The following is a 12,926-nucleotide window of genomic DNA, read 5'->3' on the forward strand; positions in this document are numbered from 1 at the left end:
CCCCCATATAGATCTCAAATCTGCGTGTTATTGAGCCTGGGGATATAACGCAACTTTTAAAATTACAATCTGTGTTGTATTTTCTTTCTTACACTTACATTTGAAGCATGTTTACTCTTTGAAAACCCATGTGGGAGCCAATTGACTTTTCAGAAAGTTCCTTGCAAATTCTCCCTCAAAAGGGTTTTCCTTTGTTTGTATCTTGGTAGCAATTTTTAAAATTTCAAGATTTGGACTCTGGCATTATAACTGCTCAGCGTGTCTAACAGAAGTGGTCTGTTTCATCATCCAATGAGCTCTGCCTGTTTGTGGATGTGACACCCCAGTGGAAGGAAGCCAAGAGCCTATAGTAGGGATCCTGGGGAAAATGTAAGCAGCTGTGGCCATGTAATTTAAAACCTCTGGAAAGTGTGCTGCAGTCTGTGCACAGCGTCAGTGTAACATGGGGACTGGATGCAGCCCGCTCTCCGGAGGACTTCCTCGCCTGCTGCAGGAAAGGGAAGACTGAAAAGACAAACCTGGGTGCAGCCAGAAAGGTCCAGATAGATGAGCTTGTGGCATCCATGCCCTAAATTCAGGTACCGTAAGCCTTTGTCTGTGAATTTTCTGCAATAAGCCAAACTAAGGTTCTGTAGGTTGTGGAAGTTCCTGAAAAGACAGGGTGAGAGGAGAGAGGAAGGAAAGTGAATATCGTTGTTTTCTCACATCTTTCTAAGTCACTATGACAAAGAGGAGTAAAACTGTAAGTGAATCTTTTCTCCTTGCAAATGTTCAACAGTTGAACCTTATTGTTAATGCTGTTAAGACAAGGAGATTGCAGTAACTAGATAATGCCTAATTACATTTCAAATGAAAAGAAAGATGTGCCTAGATTTTTAAGAAAGCTGAGATAAAGCCTGGATTTGTGGGGGCTGGGAGGTTTGTGCATTGTTTGGAAGTTAGCTTGTGTTTGAAAGCAAAGTTACAGAGTTTGCATTATTGTCGCATTTAGGTTTTAACTTTGAGGCACCAAAGTAATGAGTAAAATGTTTAGAAATATAAACCCTTTGTAAACATTGAAATGGCGATGAGCTGTTACATGAGAGTGAGGATTTGGACAGAAAGGAGGCAAAGTTGACACAACAGGCTCTCAAAATGGACATGATCAGCAAATGCTTTGAGAAATTAGATTTTGTAACATCTTCATAACTATAATTAAAGAAAGACTAATTGATATGCAGAGCTTAAAAATGAATTAAGAAGAGTCTACAGATGAGTGGGCAGCACATGAAAGGAATAAAAACTACAGCAGAGACTGTCAATCTCACTGGAGTTGAAACCGATTAAATTAAACATGACCAAAATGAGAGCTTCCAGAAAAAAGGGAGGTAATTAGGATAAGCTATGCAAGGGCTCACAGTTTGAGGACACTCTGTGGACAACTTTCCAGATCCCCTTGATCCTGGCATTTTTTAAAAAGTACAAGAACTCCCACGACTGCCTGCTCTTGTAATGAAATTAACAACATGCTCTTGATTTGTGGTCTGCACATGGGAAATGGGAAAGCAAAAAGAACCAAAGTGAAAGAAGATGCCTCTCTGTCCCGCAAAAGCCCACAAGTGAATAATAGAGTTTACCTTCACATAAATGGGAAATAAGATCTGCGAGCACTGACCGTTAATCAGATTTATTCCGAAAATCTGAAAAGCACATGTATGTGATACAATGATTTCCATTCCATAGAGAATCACTTGGTTCAGAACACAGATTCTCTCTGGTAATTGCTGTGTCTATGAGATTCAACAGAACAGACAGGGACGCCTTCTGGATCCCCGGCGGCTGGGTGGGCAGGGCTGTGAAGGAAAAAGCAGCACTAACATCCCAAAGACACGTCCCCCATCCTGGGTCCCTTCAGTTAACTAAGAGCTATGCCAAAGTTTCGGAAATGCTTTATTTTCCCCTCCCTGGAGTATACCCTTGTGATTCAACTGAGTAAAGTACAATTTTTCTGGGGATGGGGGGATGGACATCATTTCTAACAACTCTTTAGCTCTCTAATTCAGAGAAAGGAGTTGTGAGGCAGACAGCAGGACACAATGGGAAATACACAAGGTTTTGGAATCTGACCAAATTGGATTCACATCTCAGCTCTGACACTTATTGCAACTTCCCTAACCACTCAGATTGTTTCTGCATTTGTTAAGTGGAGATTATATTAACTTTTTTTTTTTTAACCCTAACTGTGGGCCTCCAGCTTTCCTGTAGCTTAGTTTTCTCATCTTTGACATGGATGTAATCCTACCTGCTTTTCCCCTTAGAGGTGTGACAATTACATGAGGACATAAGTGTAATAGTATTATATTTAGAGTGACTTTTGATGATTATAAACAGCAAAAAGCCCGGCTGGCCTGGCTCTGTGGTTGAGTGTCAAGCTATGAACCAGGAGGTCATGGTTCGATTCCCGGTCAGAGCACATGCCCGGTGTTGTGACTCTATCCCCAGTGTAGGCGTGTAGGACACAGTGGATCAATGATTTTCTCTCATCATTGATGTTTTTATCTCTCTTCCTCTCCCTTCCTCTCTGAATCAATACAAATGTGTGTGTGTGTGTGTGTGTGTGTGTATGTATATCCAGCAGGGATATATGGTAGAGGCTTTAAAAATATATATTGCTATTATTGCTACTACCTCAAATAACAACACATTAATTGTTCTTATGAAGCTTGTACTATCTTCTTCCATTTAACGAAATAGATACTCATTTGACAAAAGTTACGCATAAAACTGATTCACATTGCGTCTGCACCCTCATTTTGGTCATGGTGGCAATGCCATGTTTAATCATTTTCAACTCCAGAGAGACTGAAAGTCTCTGATTTTGTTTTTATTCCTCTCATGTGCTGCCCACTCATTTGCAGACTATTCTTCTCATCCCATTTTTCAGTTGTGTATATCAGTTAGTCTTCTTTTAACTATAGTAGTAAAACTGTTTCTTACAAAATCATGAGTATTCAAATGTATTTAAATGTGGCACAAGCCTACTGTTTAATTTCTTAAAGTCCATGTGATCAATTATCAAATACAAAAAAAGAATGGAAATTAAACTAGGAGTTCTTAACTTTTTGTGTGTCAGTTATCATACAGATCTATGGATCCTTCGTCAGCATAATGTTACTGATGCATAAAATAAAATACTTAAGATTACAAAAGCAGCCAATCATACTGATAGTCATTATCAAAGTATTTTTATATGATCTAATAGAGGTCTAACAACTACCATGATTTTGAAGTAGTGGCAAGTGCCAATGTTATTTTGAAATATTTGTAACAAGAATAATAATAAGAAAATATCTGTGGTGCATATGGTTGAAATAATCCTACATTTTACCTACACTTCCATTAGAGCTTAGTAAAAATAGAGGGGTTTTTTCCCCCACATCAGCATTCATAGAACTTCTGAATTCTATCCCTGGTCCCCTTGGGGGATCCACTGGCCCCAGGCTATGAACTTGGGATTTGGCAAAAGAGGTGTTCATTAGAGGAAATGACTCCCAGATTGAAAGTCACTAGCTGGCTCTCTTCAACCTCATGGGGACCATTGGTTTGAAAGCAAAGTACAGGAATCTTGAGTGGCCCTGTAGGTTTTTCTAGGGATTTACAGGGCCACAGATTTGAAACTGCTGAGGAAAAGTATCAATTGACTGTGAAATTGCATTTGGCAAATTTTATGCAATACTGCTACTTTTTATTTTGAATTTTGGCAAAGAAATGTGTCCCTTACACGAGGAAGATCTGGTTCATAATTTTCCCAGCCCAGAAACAACTTTATTATTCTAATTATGCTTCAAGGTAGTGTTTGCAGTCAGTGCTTATCTTTTCCTAATTATTTGATAACTAAAAGTTTCTAATGTAAGGGGAGGTTTCTGTTTGTTATTTACTTTTCTACTGTTATGATAGTCTTTAGGAAACCACAATTCTTATAGAAACTACAGAGATAATTTTTTCTCCATTCTTCTGGCTTTTTTTACATCAAAGAATCGAGGCCTTCTGTGTTAGATCTCCGATACTTGAGGCAGTTACTACTGGAAAGAATATAAAATTTCTATGTATTTTACCAAAAATTTCTCTAAAAAATCACCAAGACAAGACCCAGTCTGTAAAAGAGAGGATTCACATGTGGATTCTTTTGAGATGAGTGTGTGGGCTCTTCAGTTTCCCAGAGGCCGTTTCGCATGATAGAATCCCTACAGAAAAGCCAAATACAGTGGTTTGACCTCCTATTTACAGGCTAGGTCTTGAGGACGTCCAGCCCAGGCAGCAGCTTCCTCTCTCTGCCCCACTCTGATGGGCACTGATGAGACTATACAGCATGAGAATGTCTGCCAGTAAGAAGTTTCCAAGCCAACTGAAGGATCAATTCATCCATATGAAAAATAATGAGATACCACACCACTCTCACATATAATGCTCCATAGCACTTTAATGACCACGCTTTGCCTAGAATGCCTCACACATAGTAGCTCATCAATATATGATGAACATGTGAATGAATGTTGCTATTAGAATTCAAGGGAAGGAGAAACCACGTAGACTTCTGGTGGATGGTGTGACTTGAGGTGCAAAGGCTGTGGATTAGCATAGACAAAGAGAAAGGCATTCCAGCTAAAGAGAAAGAAAAGCATGTAGCAATCAGATGACCAGAGTTCAGCACTTGCCTTGTTTGATATCTTGGCAGATAAGTTTGATCAGATAATGTTAAAGGAACCGGGAATAGACAAGACTTCAAGCATGTCAAAGACATGATCAGACTCCTGTTCCAGATGATACTTCTTGCGGCATAAGGCAAAGCCGACTGAAGCAGGGAAAAGAGACCAGAGGCTGAACCCTCAGGATGCTGTGCCAGAGGAGGTGCTGAGAGTGCCACCTAGGTTCTGGCAATGGGAATAAAAGAAAGGGGTTTCATTCGGGAAATATTTAGAAGCAAAAAATATCCTGGAATGGGCATGAGCTGTGGCTAGCCTCATTTTCAACTTTAGAAAACTGAACAAGTCCCCAACCAAGAGAGGAAAAATATTCAATTAAAAAACTGGCAAATCAATGTTGCCAAGAAGGGCAAACAAATTACATCTTTCTTCTGGCAAAGCATTTCTTTGGGAAAAAATGCTAAAGGCACTGAAGAGAGAATGACAGCAGCAACAAGCAACATTTCTCTGGTTATTTGTAGTTTAAAGAACACTTTTGCATACCCAAGCATGTTTGAAACAATGGAGAACAAAGCAAAAATAGAGAATCATTATGAAATATATTTTCATAATAGATAAGAAAGTCAGTGTACATTCTTTTCATATGACAAAAAGCACACATCAGTATTGAGTAGCACTTATCCTAAATTTTCGCTAAATAGCAAAAAACTGAAAGTTAAAATCACAACAAAATTCTCATTTTGGGGGCCTATTTTTCTACCTGTTGCCACACACACATTCATATATGCCCATGTATGCATACAATATATATCTTAATATGGAATGTCTAAAGAAAAGTAGCAAGTGATGTTTTATAGAATTAGAGGAACGTATAGAACTCCAGCTCACAAGAGCCTATTAAGCATCGCTTCCCAACTCCACATTTGGTGACATGTCGGTAGCTTAAAACTGGCTATGGTGGAAGTATTTACACTATAGAAATCAGTAACTTCCACAAATCAGAACATCCCCTTTCCCTGTGCCCTGGACAGTTATTAAACATTTACCAAAATACTGCTATCCTTGGAGCACACTTTGAGAGACAGAGAATGCAGTATGCTCTCTGGATAGAAAATGTATTCAGAGATAAAAATGAGAGAGAAGATTACAGCTTTCAAGGACAAGAATAAGAATTTGATCTAGCTCAGCCAGTGTGGTTCAATGGTAGAGCGTCGATCTATGAACCAGGAGGTCACGATTCGATTCCTGGTCAGGGCATATGCCCAGGTTGCAGGTCCGATCCCCAATGTGGGGCATGCAGGAGGAAGCTGATCAATAATTATCTCTCATCATTGATGTTTCTATCTCTCTCTCCCTCTCCCTTCCTCTCTGAAATCAATTAAAAAAAATTTTTTTTTAATTTGATCTAAATATAAAAAGGGATTCTTAAGATAAAACTGGAATAAATCGAATGGAAGCATTAAAAAGAAAAATACCTTCCTTGACTGAGAAAAGAGCTAAGTTTTAATGTTCAGGTTTACTATGTTTCAGGAAAATTAATTGAAAGAACACAATTAAACTTGGAAAATACTTTTAATAACTCAGAGAAAAGGAATTTCTTGTATCTTGGCAGGGGAAAAAAAAATAGGTTACCAACAAAGAAACCAAAAAATCAAGCTCGCTTTAGATTTCCCTGCAACCAGAAATATCAAGATTATGGAACAACATTTTGCAGATATAAAAGATGTGTAGCACACAACTTACAAATAATAGTAAAAAAACAACAACTCCCTATTGTAAACTCCTTGTAACTAATCAATTCTCACACAGGCTTTCATTGACTTTTGCCAAACTCATTAATGTAAATAGTACTTCCTGGAGGTGGTAGATGTTCCAACAGGTAACCGGAGCGTGGCAACATGGAATCTGGGACACAGGGCTGAAAGCATGAGGCATTATATTGTAGAGAAGTCCCAGGCACTGGACTGGAATTTAGGGGCCCAGCTTCAATGCCCAGGAAGGGGGACCAGAAAGAGACAGCAGAACCTAACTCAACTCAGGCAGAGGGCCTGGGCCCGCCAAGCCAGGAGGAGATAGGCGCCAGCTCGGGGACTTGAAAGCAGCAGTCCTGCTATCAGAAGAGGGGTGCCACAGTACTGGGGTGTGGGTCAGAGGAGCACTGCCTTTGAAGAATGCTGGAGCAAGCCCAAGCGAGAGGAGCGTAATTCTTTTCGGTGCAATACAGATAAAAGAAGCATTACCTTGGAAGGAGCCGCATCGTCCGGTTGGTGATAGCTGTGTAAGACAGGTTGAGATACAGGATTCCAGGACAACACTCAGAGATGTGTTTCATTGACTCATCCTGCATGAACACGAAGAGAAGAATCTTATCAAAGCCTCACAGGCTTTGCTAGTCTCTCTATCCTCTCTCCCTGCTTCAAAAAGTATGTGCATGTGGTCTCTTCATATTCTTTGATATTAGTAGTAAATCAAATGAAACAGAAGTATTGATTTTGCTTGAAGCTCCACTACTTCCCCTTTTTCCGGAAATCAAGTTCCATTTCGTCACAATGACATTACATTAAAATGTGAATTCTCACAAGTTCAATTCCCTGACAAGTAATTTGACCTCAGGTGTTCAAGGGTCAAACACTCCTGACTCTTTGGATGCATGAAAGTGATTTAAAAATGGATCAATTTTGCTCTGACTGATTTGGCTCAGTGGATAGAGCGTTGGCCTGCGGACTCAAGGGTCCCAGGTTTGATTCCGGTCAAGGGCATGTACCTTGGTTGCGGGCACATCCCCAGTGGGAGGTGTGCAGGAGTCAGCTGATAGATGTTTCTCTCTCATCAATGTTTCTAACTCTCTATCCCTCTCCCTTCCTCTCTGTAAAAAGTCAATAAAATGTATTTAAAAAATGGACCAATTTTTAAACTTACTGAAATTATTATGCAGAAATAGTAAATGCTCTTAACTGGACTTCATTAAAAGTGAGTCCATGCTTACACATCTATATTTATTTATAGATGTATGTGTATGCGCGCGCGTGTGTGTAAGTTTCTATGGTTCAGTTCCTGAATATATTAAAACAGCTAAACAGATTTTCACTAAATGTATGACAAGTTTGAGGTGGCCTAAAGTAAAATATAGGCTACATGAAATTCAGGGTTGGGAGTACTGTCGGAGAGGATCTCAAAGATTCAAGCAACTCTCCCCCAGAGAGCTGAACCTGAAGTACAAGACAATGGGGTGACTGTGACCTGAGAGAGAGAGAAAACAAACAGTGATTTCGAGCATGAGCCCTAAATGGACATTTACAAGACCAGATGAACTGCAAGCTTGATTGCAATGGGGCTGCTTCTTATAGGGTAACTACTTATAAACACTCTAGAATGAGTAGCAGCAGGTTTTTATTTATTTAATGATGGTTGGTGAGTCTCCCCAGGAACACAGAAGTGGTCGGCTAGTTTTAAATATTTATGGTACATTGGTTCTAGAAAGAATAGGCCATTGCAGGAAGAGGTAAATTGTCACTTGGCTAGGGGATGTGGTTTGGGGAAGAGTTCTGCATGGCCAACACGGTCACCCCGAACATCACTGAGGATTGCAAAAGTTTATTTTCAGCTAGATCATCAATGTTTAACATTCTATTCCTAATTATTTTCTGGAGTCATGGATATTAAAGTAATAAAATCCTGCAGGTTGGGCCTCTATCACAGGGGACAGGAACTGGTTGATTTACAGGGGCAGCAAACCACACTTTAAAGAGGACCCAGGTTGTATAACTGTAGTTCTGCTATAGGAAAGGTTCTATGTGCCAATGCCACAGGCATGCAAGGGCAGAGCTTTCATTAGACTCTTGCCACTGCTTTGGAGCTGTCAGCAGTTTTCTAGACAACCCACCACCAAAATGTAGGATTTGGAGTTATGTGGAAATTACAGTATAGTTTTCCCAGAAGCAGTGGAGAGACCAACCATAATGTGTGGCATTGTTTGTAGTTTATACAAACAATATCTATCTGCAAAAATATTCATGATGCCAATCAAACATCAAAGTGATTGTGGATCTTTTGGAAGACTCTGGCAACAATGCAACTGGGGCAAGAGGAGGTTAGAAAGCTGGTTTATGCACCGATAGGGAGGTAGCCACAGAGAAGATGAAAATTTGGGGACCAGGAAAAGGAAGATGGAGTATGCTTTAGGTATCAGAGGACTCTGATTTCCCCTGTGATATGAGGAGGCAAACCATCTCTGCATTTTTCTCTTTGGAAAAAATGCAAATGAATCCTCTTCTCAATATTTAAAATAAGTTTAAGTTCAAACCCCAGATGTTAGAACACAGAAATGTAAGAACTGTTTGAGTGTCTACATTGCAGAATGGCTTATGAATTTGTCCACAATGCACTCAAACATTTATGAAGGTAATATATTCTTAAGGCAAGCTCCTTAGAAATTAAAGCTTTTTGAATGACTGGTACTCAACTCCTTAAATGTAAACTCGTCTTCCATTCTGTCTCAAGGGGAAAAACAATAATGAAATGTAATTGGATAAAATGGTCCTCCCTGTATATTATTAGACTCCAAAACTGGAACATATTTTGATGTTTACAAATTCAATGCAGGTGGCATTGTTTTGACTTTCCTATTAGAAAGCCAAATTTAAAGAATATGATGTTAAGTGCAGAACTGAATGTCCCTGAAGGCAAGAACTAAAACTTGATTCATTTTTAAATCCCTATAACACTAATAATAAATAATAAATTCCCTATATATCTTTATATAGATAGAGATAAATACAGGGTGTCCCAGAAAAATGTATACAAACTTTAACAGCTGATAGCTCAATTTTTAAGATAAAATATATTTTAATAAACTCTGCCTTTATAATTATTCAAAGTACGTGTGTTCATATTTTGGGACACCCTATATATTATTAACATAGTAGGTACTGAAAGTATCCACAGAAAGCTCAGAGGGAAGGTAGGGGTGAATGGTGGTGGGTGGGAGGTGATCAACCAAAGAACTTGTGTGCATATATGCATATTTATGGACACAGACAATAGCGTGGTGAAGGCCTGGGGCAGGGGCCAGTTACAGACTAGAAGGGGTCAATGGGGGGAAAGGGACATCTGTAATACTTTCAACAATAAAGATAAATTAAAACTATATTAACAGAATGAATGAAGTAGAGTAGAAAATTAGGAGAAAGAATGATGATGATGAGACTGGGGAGGCAGCAGGGAGGAGCCAATTCATGACATCTCCTCACCTCTGCCCAGGGGCGTGGATCCATCCTGGAGCTGGTGCTTAATGAGGGCACCACACCATCAGGCCCCTCATTCTAGTTCCTCCTGTCTCCTCAGGAACTTGCCCTGTTCATTGCTTCAAGTGCGTGTCCTCCAGCTTCTGTGAACCTACAACAGGTTGCCCTGCCTCTGTGGTCTTCTGCCACTCCCTTAGTCACTGTCCTGGAACAATAGGTTTATACCTAATGCCTTATTTTCTCCCCTCTTGTCCACTTTGCAATTCACTACAATGAGATTTCTGCCCCCACTGTTCTATGGAAACTGTTCTAGCAAAAGCCTCCAGTCACTTCCTATTTTCAAATCTAGGAGGCCTTGCTCACTTGGTAACTTCCTTCTGAAACTCTTCACTCTCTTGCCTTTTGTGATACCTCTCTATTCTCAACCTACTTCTCTTATATTCCTTCTTAAGAGCCTTCACTGTTTCTTCTCTGACTGCTCCTAAAAGCAAGCATTCCCCATGGTTCAATTCTAAGTCCTCTTCTCGTCCGTGCATGCCCTCTCCCACTCCCTCTCCCTCTCCCTTTCCCTCTCTAGGTTGATCTTATTTATTTTTGAAATGTTAGTTATGACATATATCAATGTCAACCCAAGATGAAAGCTCAAGTTCTAGTCAATGTTGTCCATTACCTACTAGAATCTCCATATAGTTTCATTCATTAAACATATTCAGGGTGGAGCAACAGTAGGTTTACAGTTGTTTGTGTGGAAAGTAATACAATCATTAATAAATAATAACACAAGAATAAACTCTGTGCTTCACATACTCACAACTGTAAACCTACTTCTGGCCCACTCTGTATTAGAGTGTATTTCCTATGCAAGGCCTGTGCTCTGTGCTACGACTACCCCCCAAAAATGAGACACATCTCCTGCCCTTTGGGCCTCTTGGGTTGTGGAGGAGGCAGAACCACAGTGATTAGGGCTACCTAGGACAGGAACCCAGAGGAACAGCAGCAGACTCCTCCCTGGGAGTCGGTGATGTCTTGGGAAAGGTGGTGGGGTCTCAAGTAAGCCTTTAAGCCGGCCCAGGAGGAAGGCAGCACCCGAGGCCTGAGGGAAAGCGTATTCCAATCGAAGAGCACAGCCTGAGCAAAGGTAAAGCAGTGAGCAGCAGCCTGGCGAGCCGGCAAAGAAAGCAAAGCAGCTCGTGGTTGCTGAAACAATGTGTGTGCAGGGTTTGGAGCAAGATGAGGCTGGAAAGGGAGGCAGAGGCAAGACCACAGAGAGTCTCCAAGGTACAGTAATTTTAAAGAGCTTTGACTTTATCCAATAATGTAAATGGTGAGTATGTGTATAAATGATGGAAACTGCAAATGAAATAGTCAGATCTGCCTTTTAGAGAGAGTATCAGTGTGCTCACAGGGTGGGAGACAGACTGGAGGTAGAGGAAAGCCTGGAGACGGGCCAGGAGAGAGTTGGCTAGGTTCACATGTTCATTCCCATCTTCTCTGGCACTGCCACCTTGAAGACCATGACAATGAGCCTATTGTTTCTGCGGAGTCCCAATTTTTCTGTCTCACATACACATGGCTTTAAATATAAATATAGCTCATGTTTGTGTAATTGTTGAATTGTTTCCACTTTCCAAAGACTCCAACGTTGGACGTATATCTACAGGGTTAATAACAGCATTATATAAGTAGGATAACATTTCTTGCCAATGTTTAACACAGTTTGCTTTTTTCCATATTTAATCCTAAATGAGCACACAGCCATATGTTTTGGCAACACCTCTGTGTATTAGCACTCCAACAGAGCAAGCCCAAAGCTATGTAAACAACAGTAAAATAAGCTTCTTATACTCACCGTGAGTGTTGAGCAGTCAGAGACATTCAGCTCTTGCAAATTTTTACAGAGGCCTAAATTAAACAAGTGACATATCACTAAACAACATATTACAAATGTTTAACCTTAAAGTTTTTCCATCCTACATTCAATGCGATGTATTCATTAGAACACAGAAACCTTGGCAAGTCTTATTCTAAGTACTGGTTTCTTTTCCCAGAAAAACGATTTCTTTTGGCTTTAAAATTAAAATATATACACATGTTTGTTATTGTTTGAGGATTACAGAAGGAAGCGGAAAAGAGAAAAAATACTACTTTGTGGAAAACAGCATATATTTAGAGCTTTTGGCTTCAAAGCGCTGACGAAAACCAACCTGCTTTTTTGTGACATGACTTTTTGTTCATTTTTTGTTGTTGTTTTCTGTTTCCTTTTAACATTTAATTATGAAAAATTTCAAGCATACAAAAATGTTGAGAGAACTAAAGAATTGTACAATAAATATACCCACCACCTAGATGCTACAATTTACATCTTATTGCATTTGCTTTATCACATATCCACTTGTACATCCATCTCTCTGTCCCTCAATCCATCTTATGTTTTATGCATTTTAATGTAAGTTGCAGACATCAGCATACTTTCCTCCAAATACTCCAGCATGCATATCATAAATAATTCAGCAAGTATAGTAATTAAGAAAACACTTATGATTTTTTAAGGTTAAATTGGCATACAATTTATGACGAATTACAATTAGAGAAGTGGAGTGTTAGAAAGGCCAAGTGCCTGATTAGCCCTGGGACCAGAGGCAACTGTGCAGCTTATGGTCTTGCAGGAAGACAAGACATGCACACAGAGCTAGATAGGAAAGTGACACACAGTCAGCACTTCAGACTGACAGGAAATAACGCTCCAAATCTGAGATAAAAGAGTAGCAGTTAGGAGCAGGAACACACAGTACACAGGAGGGATGCTTGAGGCAAAGAAGCGGGAGGCATTCTAGGTGGAGGACACCCATCAAGAAGGAAAACTCTAGGCTAGGGAGTGATCCTGGCATTCACACGGCCAATGAGTAGAAAACACATCTGCCATTCCTAACCACATAGCCCCACAGTAATAACAACAGAAATGTTGTTAATTATAAATCCATTTTGAGCATTTCTTCATCTG

General features: G+C 39.9%; 1 protein-coding gene across 1 annotated transcript in view; it reads right to left on the minus strand.

Annotated features, from left to right (window-relative positions):
- The window catches only part of FBXL13 (F-box and leucine rich repeat protein 13), a gene marked incomplete at both ends in the record, with an annotated part of 152,915 nt that overhangs the window by 69,845 nt on the left and 70,144 nt on the right, over positions 1–12,926 (minus strand). Inside the window, 3 exons of the mRNA XM_081102001.1 lie at positions 519–648; positions 6,923–7,023; positions 11,775–11,827. Coding sequence (XP_080958127.1) covers positions 519–648; positions 6,923–7,023; positions 11,775–11,827 — 284 coding nt within the window. The remainder of the gene's footprint in view (positions 1–518; positions 649–6,922; positions 7,024–11,774; positions 11,828–12,926) is intronic.

Source organism: Myotis nattereri (genome assembly GCF_964212035.1).
Source record: "Myotis nattereri genome assembly, chromosome: 11".
NCBI lineage: Eukaryota > Metazoa > Chordata > Mammalia > Chiroptera > Vespertilionidae > Myotis > Myotis nattereri.